The 19898-nt window shown below is 34.0% G+C and overlaps 1 protein-coding gene across 1 annotated transcript in view; it reads right to left on the reverse strand.

Annotated features, from left to right (window-relative positions):
- LOC115441172 (glutamate receptor 1) overlaps positions 1-19898 on the reverse strand; it is a 63754-nt gene that overhangs the window by 28688 nt on the left and 15168 nt on the right. Inside the window, exons 2-3 of the mRNA XM_030165829.2 lie at positions 7407-7534; positions 2833-2962 (exon numbers count right to left, since the gene is read on the reverse strand). Coding sequence (XP_030021689.2) covers positions 2833-2962; positions 7407-7534 — 258 coding nt within the window. The remainder of the gene's footprint in view (positions 1-2832; positions 2963-7406; positions 7535-19898) is intronic.

Consider the following 19898-nt stretch of genomic DNA (forward strand, 5'->3'; position numbering starts at 1 on the left):
ACCGTATTAAGAACACTTTTTACCCTAAAATTCCGAAGAGTGAATTTCGTCACCTCGTACGTATTCCGATGATACGTACAAACGTTACGTTTACGGGTAGACGTACTCGTACGTACTTACTTTGCAACCACATTTTATATGTAAATGGGCTTTTCCGTTTGCAAAGTGCTCCTTTCTCGGAGGTGATCTTGTGACTGTGACATAAAATTCATTTTATGTCACATCGAATGCGTGACTACGTCACAAAAAATCCTGTGTGTCTATCTTACATATAACTCCCGTGAATCAGTAGTATAATATATTCTGTACTTATAATAATATTTATATGTGCGTGTGATGCAGGAAAGTTTATAGTAATTTAAAGGTTCTCTTTGCGTTATGTATATTAAGGCTTGCGACAAGAAACCCATCAATCTAAATTATCACGTTTACGTGTTATGTCTGAAAAATAATAATTATAAAACGTACGTGTAACTAAAAACATTTTAAAATATTCGATTGGATAGACAAGAAAATTTTCATCTGATTCGAGTCGAGCGTCCGACCTTGTGCCTGATGGTGTATGAAATTAGAAATTATGTACGTATTGTGAGGTAGGTGTATCGGATAATGCGGATATCTTCAAGTTATTACTCGCTTGGGAATTTCGGATACGTACTGAATAAGCTTGTGTTACACAAGGCGGAGTAGTATTATTTCGTATATTCTCATTTTTTTGAATCTCTCAGTTGCAGATTTTTGTGAAGATTTAATGTCATAGTATGTAATATAGCAGCCGCCAGCGTACTAAGTGAGTAACCTGCCAGTCAAGTATGGGCTGATATTTTCTAAGGTATGTGTTAACCTCCATCTTGAGAGACTGGTAAAGTTTAAAATATACTAAATTTTCAGGTGAATATCTCTTATGGAATTCTATCTTAATGGAATTCCGTATTATTTGTTGTCATAAACAAATATGTTAAGAAATTGTTCTGACGAAATAATGCGATTTTAAGATTGTAATAAGCAGTTTTTTAATTCAAAAGAACAGCTAACTTAGCAAATTGTTTTATTAATTAGTAGTATTATTAGTAAGCCAATTGTTCTGTTGTATAGATACGGTACAGTAACCATTTTAAATTGCTGATGTCAGTTTAGTTCTAAAGTGGTGATATTGTAGTACAAAGTTCAATAACATAATGGCCATTACACGAGCATTTCTGGACATTCGTGTTAGAAATACAAAATAGAGTCATTATGGTATTGCACTCATTATTCGAAGAAGAGAGTCAAAGATATTTCATCCCCTTACAGAATTAGCATTCCGGACGCGGCTACTTTAAAAATTTCGCTTTCTTTCGTTAGAAATAAAGGCGTAACGTTTACTCGTTTTAATACTTCTCACTGACGGGAATATTAATGAGAATACAAATATCTCGACAAACAAAATACTGGCTGGATGGTAGGTACCTATAATCTTTTTTTTTTCTCACTAAAATGCAGATTAAGATGTCTACAAATTGCATGTCCATTAAAATGTTACGTGTGTGAAATAATATTTAGAATATTTTTATTAAATTGAACTTGTTTAAACGACACGGGATTTTCAGTGTACAGTATCCGTAAAAAGGTAAGTTATAAAACTTCACAGAAAAGCTGACCCGAAGTCGGAATAGGAAGGTGAAAATATTTTTATTTGATTGGAGTTTGGGTCTATTCAAATATGCACTGGTTTTAGTAAAATGACTTATATAATTATCGCTTCTCTATTTCTTCTAGTATGAAGTACTTGAATTGAAAAATCGATGATTTTGACGACATGACGTAGTTTGTGGCAAGTTCAGGGTACTAGGTGTAATTACATCTGCCTATCCCGTGAAGGATACGGGCGTGAGCATAACATGCATGTATTATTTCCATAATGTTTTCTATTCCAACAATATTTTATGTAAAAAACAGTTTACAAATTAAATACTAAAACATATGAAGTGTGTGTACTTATTTTAAAATGAGAAACAAAATCAGTTATGTACACAAACATAATATCATTACAAATATTCCATAAAAATATTACAGCGTTCATAAAGAGGCACCTTATTACATTTTGGTGAACGAATGTTTCAATTTGGGCCAATATCTTGTTGACTATTGTATAAAAACACAAGCGCTGTGAATTGCTTTTGTAACAGCGGGAGGGGAGAGGTTTATTATAAGGACTCGTTCACACCATTTGTGTAGTCACACACAGTGAGTGTAAACTTGTTCACACGTACTCAACGCGCTTGACACACAATGCGAATGAATGAAAACTAAATTGTCTTTCTGTAAAACAGTGTTAAAAATTGCGATAAATAATAGTACTCTATATTTGGTCGATATACAATAATGAAATATGAGTTAATTAACACTGTAGTTTGAACATATAGTAGAATCCAGGATCTACAAGAGGTTTCAGCCGATAAATAATAAATCTTAAACCTGTGAATTCTTCTTAACTAATCGAGACTAAGCTAAACTGACCATGCGTATTGCATTGTTGCATATTTTTTGTTCTATGTATTATAATATGACTGATCTGTTAAGCGTTGTCGGGTATGACACATTTTATCTCTCTAGAGCTAAGCACATTCTACTTTTGAAAGACTTCAATTAAATATTTAAATAAAAGACGGTCTAAATTTCAACCCTGTTGGATTCTCAATATGAAAAGCGGTGATTTGAAGAAAAACTATTCTCAATATTCTTACCAGGGTGAACTGTAAAGTATTTCGGTAGGACAGCATCATGCTAAACTGATTAACATCCACATCCATAAAAGGCGGGGCAGAAAGAGAAAGAAAGCTTAAGACGTACCATCATGAGAATCGTAGATGTAAATGACGTTCTTCCATCCGTAGAAAGTGACAGTGTCAATCACGGCGCGATGGTAGTCCGGTCGCAGGCCTACAGCGTAGTCAATAAGTCCTGAAGATGGTGGAATCACCTATAACAAAAATGCAGGTGAAGTTACCATAAACACATAGTATAGCTTTAGACAAAAAAACTAAGTTTGTCTGTTGGATTTGATGATAAGTAGTTGAAGTCTTTTGTTTTTACTTCGTATTCTAATAATACTCCGACAAGTACTGTCATAATATAACATTACGCAAACATTTTCAATGTAATAATTGATTTTAATTTATATTAAAACTTCTCGAGTGATTTCTGTTCAGTATATTGTTAGAATACTGCCTGTAATGTTTCATCTTAAAAAAACATTATATGTAGGTAGTTACATATTCGCACCAGTGTTATCGATTGCCAAACTGTTTGTCTTTTATGTTTTCAAAACCTGTTAGGTTGGACTTACAATAGCCTAATGACTCGAGCCGTTCGACTATAAAGTGTCAATTTCCTTGATGAACGTTGTTCTTCGGAAATTACACGAGGTGTCTGTCCGTGGCGACATCAGGTGAACCTTTTATTTTTTACTGACTTGTTAAGTATATCATCGGTATCTTGTTAGTTTTATTCTTAAAATAGCGTAATCAAGATACATATATAAATAGTCTTTCCAAAACCTATTTCACTGACATTAAGTCATTTTATATCTATTTGAACAAGTAAACCGCGATACTATTTTGAGCAATGATAAGAGATGAGTACCCTATTATGTTTAATGGCTCAGTCCTGTATTCGCTAACGAGGAATGCTGCAAATTTTCATTAAGTACTCTGTATTAATTATGCTATTAATTAGGCTGCAGTTATTTAACTAGTATTGACTCGCAATGCTGCTTCGTTCGGTATGATTAAGACGATAATACTTTTAATGATGTAATAATTATGATGAATCTTTCTTTTCATGCTCAATACTTACTTACCAATAGTAAAACTATATCTATACGTTTTGCGTATTTTCTAATAACGTCGCAATTAATGTTTGCATCTTATTCAGACATTGTGGTCGAAAACACTTTTTCCGTAAAACTATAGATATTTAAAATGATAGCGAATGTCGGGAGAACCTATTTTGTTACTGTTTCGTGACTCGTGTAATATATCTTACTGGGTACAAAGTTATAAAAGAAAAAAAATATTATTATGTATATTTCGGTTCTTTTCATTTCATATTTTACCAAAAAAGGTAAAAGTACGAGCGTTGACAAACATACGTGCAAAGAGTATTTATTTAGTGAATTATTAATAAGATACACAATACGTACGCAAGTCTATGAAAGTTCTCGTAGCGGAATATATTATTCCGCCCTGAGATTCCGCCTCACGCCATTTGCTCGACAAAATCGTGCAAAATAAAAATTATTGATCTTGAGTTTTTATTCGCGAGGCCGTATTTCTATGGAGGTGTATAAAAACTTTTTGCGTAAAATTATAAATAGCTGTGTGTTCTCGGTTGCCGGTGTCCTTAGACGCGAACAGCAAGCGTGCATTAATGAAGAGAATCGTTACGGTATAAAGACCTTTGTTAAATATGAAATAGTGGGCTCTATTCCGTTTGATTGTCATTCAACCAATTAATGTCTGGCCGGCCTTATACCAAGTGCCTCTGAGGCAATGGTTTTATGTATTTAAATGGTCGACTTCCTTGTGTTTAACGTTTAACAATGTAAATTAATTAGTCGGCTTTTGAATCGTATTGTAAGCTAGTAGATGACTTCTAATGCGATTTATAAATATTTATTGGATATTATTCCTTGTTTAACGATGCGAGGTGCTATTGGATTCAAACTTTTAGATTACATTAAAGAATATTATCCTCTTAGAATAAAATAATGTGAATTTTTTGTGAAGATGCTTGTTAGATGTTAATACATTAATTGTTATCCCGGTAAAGTTCATAGTACCACTTTTATGTAAAGGCGTTTATCACTATAAGATAATATAATTTATAGGCGTGATTTTGTAGTAATTATAGGTACATATCGTAATTTAATAAAATAACCGGAACATACGTAGTCAGTAAATAATACAAAATAATTCGCGGAATAATATTAGTGAAGTCAGACTTTTTATACGATGTGAAATACTTCCATGTCGACATTTATGTTTTTAATTTTCTTTGTGTTTTACATTACTACTTATCTATACTATTATAGAAAGCTAAAGAGTTTGTTTGTTTGAACGCGCTCATCTCAGAAACTATTGGTTCGAACTGAAAAAATTCTCTTAGTGTCGGATAGCCTACTTATCGAGGAAGCTATATAGCATCACACTATATATCAATAGGAGCTGAGCGGTAATGAAAACCGTTGCTAAATCGAGGAAAAAATATTGCTTTTGAGAGATTATGCTGCGTGCGCTGCGCAAACGGTTAAAGTTATGCAACTATGATGTGTGACAGGATTGTACCTCTTAAAAAGTTCGAAAAATATATGATAAAACAGTCCCTCGCCGCATCTGCCTACCTGTCTGAACGTGTTAAACTCAAAAATTACCCAACGGATGAACATGAAATTCGGTACGGAGATAGTTTGAGATCCTGGGAAGATCATAGGCTCCCGGGAAAATATATAGCGAGATTTTTATAACGGTAATTTTTAGCCCGGAAAACTTTAATACGCGGGCGGAGCCGCGGACAAAAGCTAGTATATTATTGACAGAGTACACACGTTTTGGAAAAAAGTGAATTAACTTTCATCATGTATAGCGGACGAATGTATGGGACTCAATTTAATTTAATTTGGCAATCCTCGTTCATGCTATCTAAAAGAGTTAGCGCAGACGGGCTTAGCGAGGGTGAAACAGCTAATTCAATAACAATTGCATCACAACCCTGCGTGCTCCCGTATCGAACAAAAAACGTGATGCTTGCATTCCCAGTATGTACAGTCAATATAATAATTTCCAGGTCTTATAAAAGCTAGTAAAATTGGGCTTTAATTGTTATCTAATTAGCGTATTTAACGTTGATCATTTGCGGTGACTTAATGACTGAATACATGGGAAGTCGAAACGCAAACGAAATTCGGCGCTTAACTCAAAATTTTAACTTATTGTTTAATAGTATAAAATGTAACTGTGTTAGAAGACCAGGTAGCGAGACAGGAGCGCGGTGAGGCGCGTTGCAAAAGAACAAACTATGACAGGAAAAACGATTTAAATTTAATTAAAACTCATTTCTGCGTTGTCTTCCCCCTGGTTGACTGGTAGAGAATGCCTTAAGAATTAAGCCTACTTTTCATAATTTATATGAAGTGGAAATAAATAAGTCTTATTTATTTGTATAGAATTGACATTCCGTCGACTTCGCTTTTACTTTGACGATCTACTTGTTATTTATTTATTTCTAGCCTAGATACGCCGTAGGTTGAATTCGTCCATAATTATTTGTATCCACATTCTGTTGTCGGAAACATAGGTGATGTCAACTCGCCCAAAATGGATATAATGTATTTCTGGTCACCGATCCGGTGTTTAACTTCAGTAGAAGTAAGTAATTTATACTAAAAGTATTATAGTGATTGTTATTTTACGTTGTAGGCTTATGCATAAATAATAATTTTAATTACAGACAGGACATGTTGCCTAAAAATGTTTGCCTAAGGAACATCAAGTGAAGGCAAGCAAGTATGCTTAATAGCGATCCGCATTGAAGTAATGTAAATAAGTTTTACGTGAACGATTCCGTGGTATACAGTTTTAAATTAACAGCCGAAGACGATAAGTAAAATAAACATGGATTTATGAGTAGTCGGAGTTTGTTTAATAATTTTTAAAACAGGTCCCATGAGTTGGGGCTAAATTATAGTGATTTAGCTGTTTAAGTACTTATGCCTCAATGTGGCTTATTTTATAATTTAACATTTATTAGATTTCAATATTTATGTGTACATTGGTATTTCGTTTCCTCAAATCGCTTACTCAAAATTTCACAAGCTGTTTGTTATGTTTTTGTTGCAAGAAATTCACAGGCTGGATTTACCAAAAACAGATATTCTCGACTTTTCATGAAAGAGGTGGCGAGACTTATCTGCTTTTCCCATTTATACTAACAGCCGTTAATATATTTGTCGACCGGCTCATCAATATAATTAATCAATCGTGACCCGTCACTTAATTCTAGTATGCCGCGCCGAGTCCGATGACATGGATCCGACGCGCAGCCCGTCTAAAGGATTTCTAATATGAGCCGATTTTAAGTCAGTTTAATTTTAAATGTGATAGCAGCGAAGTGTTTCTGAATTTCGTTAGTTAATTTTAGAAACGTTTCATATACAAATACTTCAATATTTTCTTTTTTAATACTTGACTACAATTACTTATTCTTTTTTTAATAAGTTCATGCTGGTCCTATTGACTACCCAAAAGCAATAAGAGAGTGTCAAGTTTATATATTTTATGTAAGTGTAGCATATACCTCTTAGCTCTTATCTGAATAGCTATAATTTTCACTCATCGTACAGTTCAGTAACAGAATATTTAGCGTACCTTCTCCGGGAACCATGGCGTCATGAACGGCATCTGGAAAGTGTTGGCGTAGGAGTGTAGCGTGTCGAAGGATTCCGGCGTCACCGCACCCACCATAGCAATCACTCCACGCGCGAACTGGTTACAAACTGTAACAATGTTATAATAAAACATTAATATTAGAACTGCAAAAATAACTTTCTATTACGTTTGCACGGTTAAAGTATTGAAATATTTTACACGACATTTGATGCGGAATAAGATGGTACATAGATGGGATATTTGGTGTCCTCCACTGTATGTGTTGTTGGGCAGTGGAATAAACCAACAAAGTACAGCGTAGCACACTGAAGACGTCTACCCTGCGCCGCCAATGGCCCGGAAGTGTTGCGTAACTTGCGTTACCGTTTGGCTAATTATTATCAATACACCACACGATATATTTTAAAATGTTTTCCCTAGACCAAATTTCATGAAGCGAAGCCAAGGGCTATAGCTAGTACAGCATTTTTTAAACATTTGATCTGTATAACAAAATCATAGAGTCTTTCTTATCATCAATTGCTTTTGCTGTTTGTTTCGCCTGCTTTATAGTTCACAGAACAAAAATCCTTTCTTTTAATATTTATAAATACTGTAGTTTCCTGTTAAGGCAACAATTTTGAATCCAAACAGACCAGAATTGGGGGTGCTCTAACTAAAATACTAACCTTTCCGTTTCTAATAGATGTTTAACAGGATTAGTAATTAATTTCATATTTGAATTTGTTTTTCAGGTTTATTTGTACACGTTTGCAATTTAAATTCATAGCTATCATTTACAAAAATGGTTATTAATACAAAAGTCTTTAAAAATTACAATTTTTCGCAGCGTCGCGTTGACGTTTATCAATACAATTTTATAGTTTTTCAGTGTTCGTATTTTAATTATTTATCGTGAAAATTTTACATTCGCTATCAGTCAACATTTCTATTCGGGATTTCATCTCTAGGGAGACGTATTCTGCCGATCCGTAGTTGATATGTTGATCGATCAAGTTAAATTAATCAAATCTAATCATGTTTATTTTCCAGAATCATTGGGTATAGTGGTTTATGTTTGTAACTAAAAATATGGACGCATCATATTCAACTGTTTTCAACACGGAGTTTTAGTGGCATGCAAATAATTAAAAACAATTAGTCAAATAACTTTTTTAATATTAATATAATATTGTTAAATTGGGGGGCGGTGGCATTTGGGAAGATTCCGCGCAGCTAGCTCAGGGACGGTTACGACTTCCGGGCAGCTATATCAGTGCAACAAGCCACCCGGAGGCGCCCCGTATGCGTCGGTGTGCGGTATATATAGCGGTTGCGCCTAGCGACTTAGCCCAATGTTCTCACGTAGGATGCAATACTCCCGAGTGTCGACACTGGGCTGTAAGACAGGTGCAAACCAACATAACCGTTCCATTCAACCGCAGGTGGTGACAGCGATAACGCGATTTTCTAGTGACATTAGTTTTATTGGCCAATCAAATCAAAACTATAATTATTTATAAATCAATATTTATTTAAACTTTTTACATTAAACTTTCAGAAAATAAAACCCGTAATTATTATTTTTTCAGTTTGCTATTGGCCATTTCTGCCGGATGGGTCTGGCGGAGATGGTCATAGTAGTAAGGGAGATTGTCAGTTTGTAAAATGCACCGTTGAACCACTTTTCCTTTAAACTTATTTATGGACACTTAATAGTTTAATAAGCTTCACAAATATCATGCACGTTGCCAGCCTTGAGAAAGAAATATAGGATCAGGCTAATTGATGAATGGTTGTTATAACATGTTTCAGATTTTATAACACTTTCAATATAATTTAGTTGAAAGGTATTGATGCTTTAAAGGTATTTATTACTACTTTATAAAAAAAATTATCGAATTAAGGTAACGTTTTGCGACGTTACATTTTTAGCGCTTTACTGTTGTCAGTTTTAGTTATAGGTACAGTAAAAATATTAAGATATTTTATGCAAGTTTAATATTAATATTTTAGATTTAACATCAAGAGGAAGTTGTACTCAAAATTGCGCAGAATATATTATTAGCTCTAAAGCCAATTTAACGCGAACGAAAAGAGGCACACGGACTGTTGATTGTATAAAACTCCAACACACTGTAATCAACACGTTTAAACAATATAATTTAATTAATTGTAATTTAGGCTTTATTGAGCCTGTGAAAATTAAAACATTATTAGCGAAAATTTCCGTATTTTGACAATCAGTCCGACGGTTTTTGCGTGTTACGAATTTATTTTACACAATCATTAACGAGTAGGAGCCATAGTAAAACAATGTATGTTCTGTATATATTACTAGCTTTTACTCGCGATTGTAATTGTCTGTAATATATTATGTATTTCAGGGTCGATTAGTAAACAGATTTCACCTTTGAGTCGGATCTTAAGTAGTTGGCTATGGGATCCTTTTTCCGTACTTAGCGTGTAAGGTAGTCGGGCCATTGTACGTGCTTGAGAAGATATTTAACGTATTGGACTAAAAATAAATAAACGTTGACTTGTCATTTGAGCACCTGTTATCGGAGTTGGCACTGTTTAATAAACAAAGCTTAGCTGTCAAAATCGGTTACAGATTATGACTTAAGTAAGATATCATTTGAGATGTTAATATCTGTTTATTAAATAGCAACGATATTATATGTAACTTGATAACGACTCGGCTAATATCGCTCTTGTTTGCGATATTAAGTAACGGAATATATTCATATGGTACCATTGACGTATATTCTATAGACACGAACGTCCATATAAACTATTTGTTCAAAATCCGAACTTAAGTAGCAACTAAAACGTCACGGTTGTAACCTATTTATTGTCTTGAACAACAAATAATTTTACTTATTTGACTCTAATTTTTTATTCAAATCCGGGTTTAAACTTAGACTCGAGTTCTTATATCATGAGCGCCACTCCGTACACAACTACAAGCTGTCAATATTGACCATACTAAAGTCAGTTTGAACAGATTGCCGTTCAATTAATTTGAACACAGTGAACTTTCGGAACGCCAAATAATACGAGGTACATATAATGTATGCCCAAAGTGTGCCCAAGCATTGATTTAAAACTTATTTTTTCGATAGCTTCTATTATAAAAAATATTTTAGGGGCCAGGAAAAGAAACTAAAGTAACTACTGGACTACGAAATAATCCAGTATTATAGTAGGCCATCCTTCACACGATATTAAACTTTATAATCTTTAAAATTATAAAGCGTTAGCTCACGTCTGAGCTAACGCAAATGAAAATATAAGTAATATACTCTGATAATATAATGTACTCCGAAGTATTTTATTCCTTCTTTCATAATATTTTTTTTATGAAATCTCAAGAACTAAAAGACCTAATAACTTTCGGTTGGTTTGTTGCACAAAGAGTATAGGACATTCGCTAGAAAATAATGATGATTGATATAAGAATTTATGAATCAATTAACTTCCACGGGTTTATATAAATATTGTAAAAAATGAAGATGTACTATAATCGAAACAAAAAGAAAGCGATTAAAATTAAATTAAAATAGATGTACAGATAACAGCATCACGATCAATTCAAAGATTGAACTACGTATTTGCATAACCAAATACATTCGTACTCCAAGTATCTGACACACATAACTGTACCCTCAAAACGTCTTAAATTAATTTATCACCGCCCATAAATGTACCAGATATTATTGTTTAGGATTACTATTACACGAACAAGACAGCATACTAATGCGCCGGTGGTAAATCAGAATATATTATTTGACCCAAAATATTATGGTTCAAAGCTTTATAAAACGGTATTGTTTGATTTATTCGTGTGTTCTACACTTCGTGCATACCGATTTGGTACGAGTCCTTACTGAGTCTGATTGGACATGTAGACTGGGTGACACAGCTGGTGAGAGAACATTTTTAGGTGTCATACTTGACTTGTGGGCTAATAGATTTACGGCTTGGTCAATAGAGAGTGTCAGGATCTTGTTGAAGGGTGTATCAAACTGAACGTCATAGTCTCATTACATAGCGCTATTGTGAGTTCGCGTTACGCACTAATCAAAGTTGATAAGACGAGTCTAAAGGCTTCTATAACTGAAGATCAATCATACTGCCAATTTTCGCCTATTATTAAATTATGGCAACTCTATCAAGAATTCGACTGAAGGACAACAGCAAGGCTGATGAAGAAGTCTTATTTGCTAGGACAAAATATTCGTCCTGTATGTGACGATAAGGACATTATAGTGAAATATAATGTTCAAGCAAGTCGTTTCGGTCTCCCACTACACGGACGGTTAAATTGTTTCGCCTATTCCATTTGTAGGTTGAGTTTACACAATTTTATGGGGCTTGGAGTTTGGACAATTCCTTGTGCTAACTAAGTAACGTACTAGCCACCGAAACGTTCATGAAATGACCTCATCACATCGTTCAGTTGTCATCAATTTGTAGAATTTATATTTGTATTTCTGTCACAAAAACAAAATAATAATAATAATGTTAAGAACTGAAGCGATTTTGATTAAATTAAATAGATCCAGTTATTTAACAGAAATCCTTTCACAAAGATGTATCCGGACCGGAACGAGAGTCAACGACCTACAGTCACACTCGATCTGTCAAACGCTCGGTATTTTTATAGCAAGAAGTGTAGGTCACGTCACAAATACGCTTACAAAAATATTTAAGTGCTAACAATAGGTTATTAAAGTGCGTCCTTGATAAAATACATCTTACTATATCGGAAAATATTGTGTTTGTCTAACAATGGCGGTAGGTACGTTTATAAACGATCGTGTATTCGGTGGTTTCATTCATTCCCTACGGACGACGCTGGGTCACTAAAGATTGCTCTTGTTATTTCACGGACTAAGCTAATTGTTACCAAGCAGGAAAACAGATATAAATCCATTATGAACATTTTTTTCTATACAATATTACTGCTTTTGATAAAGGTCACGCTGCGAGACCTTATAATCGTTTTCAAGATTTTTTTGTTATCTCATGCCCTGAAATATTCTAAGGATATTCGGCATCGTTGTAGCACGTAAATTAATTAATGTTACTATCAAATTCTAATATAATTTAAATAGAATTATATACTCGTATGCTAGATTATGGTTACCGATATTGACAAACTTAAGTAGCAAACTTAAAAACCTTCTTGGGTACTAAAGTTTTTGTCTCTACAAAAATAATGGTATTTATCATCGTACTCGTTAAGTGATTAAAAATCCTTATGTGTCAAACTACAATATAAGTGCTGTATTGTCAAAAATTTACATTAATCGACCCACCAGCTGGCGGGATTCCCCGCAATGACAATATTTGATGCGAATCTGTTGCGACCTCGTTCTTGGTTAATAGAATTCAATTTCGTGTATGTTTAGAGTTTTCAATCCCTAAACTGATGACAATACAAATGCGAACTGTTGGAGGTATTACCCGTTGTTATGAAAATCCTTTCGTAAGTAGTACGCTATTTACGTGACCTAGATGCCAATAAGGAAGAACACTTTATGATTAAATGGGGTCAATAATATTGAGTATACAATATTTCTGAATAAAATTAAAATGTTGCGTAAGATTCTTATTTCACTGATAAGTTTTTTTTTTGTGTATTTACAATTTTTATAATAGAAATAGTTTTTAATTATTAATGATCTTTTTAAATTTGTAATAATAAATATATAATTAACTGAATTATTAATAACGCTTATAAATAACCCAATTCCCGCGTCGGCGTTTAATCTTCGTGGTATTCAAATACTTACTGAGTGTAACTATTATTAAATTTGTGACATATATTTGAATAAAATGATACTTTGAGACAAATTTGTTGTTAAGGCTCAACAAATGAGATAGGACGTTTTCTAATTGAATATGTCAGTTAACGTTCAATCGCGCAAAATATGCCAGCTTAACATAAATTACCTAAGCGCTCCGACACTCAACATGAACTATTCAATAGTGGCTTTTCCTATATCCTGCCGCGAATATTGAATAGAGGGACGATATCATTTTTCTCACCACGCACGCATTAGTGCTCTCTGTACTTCCAAATATTGTTGGGGATATTCGTGTTGAAATATGGATGTGGTAATAAAAAAAAAGCAAATAGGGACCGTTTTGCCCGCGGGGACGTCAAATGTCGATCACGTCTGGGCATCACACATATTATATTCACAGAGGCCAAACTCTAAACTCTCCATTGCTTACAAGTATAACAAAGTTGGGAGCTGTTTCCTTTTTGTAGGCCCGCCTTTACCTTTGGAGGAAGTTAATATGCCGCTTGGTGTTAGTTTAAACTTCACGAGTTCACCTAAAGACATTTAGGGGTCAAGTGGCTTACAAGCGTACCTGACTTATGCTGATGTGAATTCTTCAACATTTAGGTGTTAAAGTATGTTAACTTTGTAATTTGTGAACTACGGTTAGCCTGTTCTTTATTTTGCTTTTTCCGTTAGTATGTTGCTATTATAACAATTAGTAAGAGGTTATTCTCAATTTTAAAAGTTATAATTTTACCAAAAAATAATAATCATATCAATCTTATTTATGTTTTTAGTAGATCATATTTTTATGTAATAAATATACTTACTGCTCTACAATTTCTTCTTTTTTTAAATTTCATGACAAAGAGACTGAAATTCGTAATACGTGATCTCTGTAAATGTAGACTGCGACGACGTGTCACGAAAAACATCGGTTTCTTGTGTTATTGTTGTTTGTAATGTGAACTTTTATGCTTCTTTTACGTCTTCAAAAAGTGTGTCAAGTCAAGCTTACTCACGGGAACTACTTGATACTTGGGGCACGTGTTTTTCGCATCATATTTGCGTATATTTTCGCGTTTTATACCCTTTTCTTTTTAAAATAGTGTCGAGCAATTCCCTGATTTGTTTTTGAAAAAACGGACGACGATATATTTAGCCGCACATGTTTTAGCATTCTATCGATTTCAGATTACACAAAGGCTAAAGTGCAACATCGGATTACCGCAGAGGTGAACGCCAATAGTCATGGATTGGCGAGTCATCTCAACCAATAGTTTCAGGAGCACGTAGTGCTTTTATGTTGGTGTGTCTAACAACATATTGTGAATCGTACAATATTCGCGAATATTGCTGCACTCGCTACATCGTTACACTGCTACATATATTATTAGAAATTTTAGAATTTTCAAATCTAGTCTTTATTTACTGAATAGATATCTACGATTGTCTCCTACAGATGCTTGTAGATTTAAATATGCATTTAAACCTCGGGGTGGTTTCCGAGGGTAAACTAGAGTTTTATTTATCTTTGATCACTCTAGATAAAATACAATACTCTGGAGTTGTTACTCATTACGCACTTTGTTTATTTTTATGATTACAAAAATTACATTTTTTACAATAAGTTGCCTAAGACTGTTTCGACTTGTTTGATTCGATAGACATTAGGCATGAGATATATACCTTTAGATTCCAATAATAAATTGAATGTTTGAATCCCTTCCTAACCGAATTTCGGCCACGGCGGGCAATCTCAACGGAAATCAGCCAGGTACGCAGAGAGATATTAGGCGCACAAGTGTGTGCGCAATACTCAGGTGCACTCTCTGTTCCTTTCCCACCATAGTCCGGTGAGACGGCAATCCGACATGTTCGGAGAGAGATCAGGCGCTGAACTGACGGCTTTACGTGCTATTCGAGGCACGGGAGTAAAACACCGCCAACTTTCTGACTCCGAGCTGCCGTTGCCATTTTAATATGGAATAACTTAAAAATAAAGGCCTTCATATTAGTTTCTCTTTTATATCTGTAATGTATAGAGATCAGCCTGTTACAATCTTATTATATTAAGTAAAATTGTAAAGATTTTACAATAATTTATATATGACAAAGTTTGTAATGACATTAAATTGTAGTTGTGAAGACGTTTGTTTGTTAGAAGTTTATGTGCTATCGATGGTGAATATTAAAAATGAATATAAGCTACTTCCCGTACCGTACAAGCGGAATGTTAGGTTTATCAGTCCACATGTAATATATTTGCCGGGATAAAAGTTTAAATGCTAAATATTCGGGATAAAAAGTATTATACGATAATCCAGGACATGCTGCACGTGTTCAGCGACTTTAGAATTTAAATGTAACAAAGATGCAAACAACGGTATTATAAACCACAACAGAGTAATCGCGGCCATATTTCTGTTATCAGTTGTACATTGTAAATAAATCGATATAGTCTCGCGCTTGCATGTGCAATTATGCTAAACTAATAGCTAAAGTTGAAGTCGATTCGATGACGGTGCCCGTGTCTAAATACGTGTTGGTGTATCTGCATGCTGTGTTCACACATGGCATAATCTCTACTTAGTAGAGTGGTTGTTTGCAAGCCTCTAGTGCCCGTATTCCTTCACAAGCTCTATTAAGGCGGTCGACCTACTTGCATGCCAGGGTTGACGCTATTTTTGACAGAGTAACATAGACTTTTAATGAATGTAATTATAATAAAATTATTTTGAATAATTAATAACTAACTAGACATTTATAACGCATAAATACTTTACTCAACTTCATAGTTTGAAATTTTATGAGGTGTTGTATTTTATCGCACCACGCCTTGTTACAAAGCGAAGAAATGCAATCTTCATGAAAATATTTTAGCAATTTAAATTGCTTTGTAGCGAAGAATATTATGGATATTCAGTGTAATAAAAGCAAATAGTGAATATTAACAAGTTAGCAATATAATTTTGATAAGCTTTTGATAAAGAACATTCTTATCATAGTAGTTTCAAAATTAGAGATAAGACAGATTAAAATTCAAAATTGTTAACCTTTCAAAGCATTTTATCATTAATAACCTGCGAATTATAAAAAAAAATTAATGTTAGAATAAAGTAATTTAGCCTTAAAATATCTCACTTTTTTTTGTTATTAATATCCGGTTCCTGCTTCCTGGTCATGTAGCAACCTTATCAGTCAAGTATGGATAGGGGTGATGGTCATCCTCTTGACCTTCTGACACAGTTGACCTGCATGGCCTCTGGTCCGGATATTGAACCAATTACCCAATGACGTCATACTAACCAGGAGTGCTTGATTAATAAGGTAACTTTTTACTTCAGAAGAACTGTGCAGTAATACTCCAGAAACAAAGTCCTAAGCGCGATGAGAGAGCAAAATTTTAAATACGAAGCCCATTGCTCAACACAAGTTATCCCCAAACAAAATAATTAATTTACAAATATAGTAGGTACTTAATAAAGAAAACTATTCATATAAAACATACTATGGAATGTAAGTTAATATTTCCGATCCAAGAGATGCCTAGCCTCCCCTATCCGATTCAATCTCTATAGCATTTCGAAAAGCCTCGGCCACTAATCACCAGGCTATTACAGTTTTTATCTCCCCCAGTCTTTACGAGCGTATAGAGACCATCACACACTTGGAAATCATTATAGGCGGAATCGAGGTAAAGACCTATAATAAAATTGTCCCCGGGGCCAAAACATTCGTCCCCTTTTGAAGAGGAAACAAATCGTAAATGACTACGGTCCTAGTTTCTGCAAGGTCCTTGATTTGGGGCGAATGGTACCTATATTTTATTATGAGAGGGTTTTCGGTTCGTATAATAATTTTATATTCAGATAACTTTTTTTACAATATTAGATATATTTATTTACAACTTTGCTGTGATTCTCCGGCGTACTTGTGTTGGATAGTCCCGTGGTGAACTCTCACGTTTGATTCTAGGGTCGGGAAATATCGGTTTTCTGTGCGATATTTCATATACTTACTGAAATTCTAAATGGTATTCTGTAAATAATAATAAACTTGTATTTACAAATTAGTTCGTTTTTTAATGAACTATGCCGAAAGGATGAAACACTATACTTCTTTAATAGTGAGTAATATAAATAACCACTTTTAAATTGACCTTAATACTCTGTAGAATAAATCTAAAACAATAGATAGTAACAAATTAAGAAAGAACAAGGTATCTCACTCAATTCGAGATACAAATACTTTTTTCACAATTTATGATATTTTACGTCTTTTAGTTTTTAGTTTTTTCTTATATTAAGAACATGCGAAGTTCGGAATAGCCATATTTATATTATGTAAATTATTAAATCTTATTAATTTATAACTGAAAGAATTTCCAGAATTGTAGGATTACGAGTCCAAACCAAAAATTCTCTACGGTTATAATTTATGTTAAACATATCCAGTCTTACTTATAAAAATTTCGCAAAGCTATGCTTTGTTAAATCAAAAATTTACTCGATCAGCTGTAAGTCATAGCTCGCCATCTTGCCTGACAATAAGGTTTTAACTAGCAAACCGGTGATGTTTTTGACAGCTATTTAAGCAATTCTTAGCCACCTCTTAACGTTAAAACAAGTATATACATATTATGTATTATGTATGCTAAGGTGGTTTGGGCATTTGGAGAGGATGGATGATAAGAGACTGACAAAGAGGGTTTATAAGGCGAATGTGGATGGAAGAGCCGGTAGGGGTCGACCGCACCGAACCTTCGAATGTCAGATATCTGACATTCTCAGTAAAGGCCAGGTCAAAAGTACCCGGAACCGGAGGGAATGCATGGAAGGATTAATGAAGCTTGAGGAAGCGCGAGAAGTATGCCAGGACCGTGCAAAGTGGCAATCTATAGTCTCTGCCTACCCCTATGGGATAAAGGCGTGATACTATGTATGTATGTATGTATGTATGTAAGACTGATTAATCCTTGTAATAATTATTGTCACATCTATTTTAATTCGCACATTCGTACCTATTATTTATCAATAAAATTAACGAGAGTTCTCAAAGCTATATAATTTCAACGTCTAAATTTTGACATTTAACAAGGATTGAAGAACTCTCATTTATTGCAATCGTTATGTTTACGCGACACAGTGGCTGAACACGGAGTGTAACTAGCACTGAAAACATTATGAAGGGTTCTGCAGTGCCGTGGTCGGTATACAAGTACTTTATTTTCCAGTACTGATTTTGTTCGTTTTTGCAGACTTTATTTATGAATACATTTTTGTAAAGGATTAAAAGCGTTTAGAGATAACTGAATCGAATCTGTTACGCACGTATACTCGATACATCCGTAGTTTTAATATTCATGGTTATAAAACGACTTAAATTAATTGAAATTGATCCATTTGTGATATCGGGGGTTTAGACGAAGCAAAGTAGAAGAAAATGTACGTGTTCAAACATGTTTGTTTTTCCAGTCGATTCTCCGATAATCTGAACATTGACAAGAGTATTATCAAATTTGGATGGGACTATGGAGCCCTAATTAAAAAGCAATGAATTATTCTAATATAGTTGATATTTTTATAAAAAAAAACTTCAGTCCAAATTTGATTTTTGTTTCAAACTCTTTTATGTTACAACTAAATCTATTCTTCAAACCGATTAGTTTATATTACCTGAGTGACCGGAGATTGTCGCATACCATATTTTCCATTATAGGGACTTTATTTGTTTTATAAACGGACGGGGCAAGCGGCGTGAGGTCCAGACAATGTGTTGATTGACAAAAGGCAATATCTCTCACTATGTGCTACAATAGGGTATTTGACTTATTTTTTACAACTTTTATAAGATTCGTACGTCGTATTCGTAATTCTAAAACAGAAGAAATCATTGAAATTTGCTGAAAAATCTACAAGTTATAAGCCATTGAAATTAGTTAGTAGGGATAAGTGTCAAAAAGGAGAAAAGGGACGGAATACTTGCATGTGACTTCATCGTGCATTATGATGAGTGCGGAAGAAAGAGATGAAGCTATATCCGCACTCCGCGCCCACTCCTGCACGTAGCAATATTTGAAATTTGAATAACTGTCCCATTTCTCGTCGAATTTTAATACTGTTTTCACAAAAGGAATTCTTTTACAAACTAATTGCTGTTACACAGGAAAAAATCACAAAATCAAACGTAGTCAAATAGCCTATTATAGTGGCACTGTAAGTTTGAACTGAGTATATACAGGGTGATCCCAGTACTCGATACTTACTTGGGCCACTAATGCGGGTTTTAAAACCTTATATATTGTGGTCGTTATCCGGGCAGATATCGTATATACTATGTTAGCACAATTAAGTCATATAATTTGTAGTAACTATCTACAAACGACTGCAAAGAGTTTATTTACGCGTGACATGAGAATTATGACCGCTACTGTGGTTTCGAGATGGTAAAGTATCCAATTAACATTTTCGATTACATCATAAAAAATATTTTCAGTCACATTTTAGCGCCATTATTTATTTATTTAGGACTGTGATACTGTGTAGTGCTTCTAATGACGGAAGAAATATTTACATTAAACACTAGTAAAAATGCTAGTGTATAGTACTAGTAAATACTTTACTCAACTATTAAAAAAACAGACCTTGATAAAATCCTAAAAAATCGTAATTAGCATTCGACGTTTTCGAAA

Source organism: Manduca sexta, chromosome 27, assembly GCF_014839805.1.
Source record: "Manduca sexta isolate Smith_Timp_Sample1 chromosome 27, JHU_Msex_v1.0, whole genome shotgun sequence".
Taxonomy (NCBI): domain Eukaryota; kingdom Metazoa; phylum Arthropoda; class Insecta; order Lepidoptera; family Sphingidae; genus Manduca; species Manduca sexta.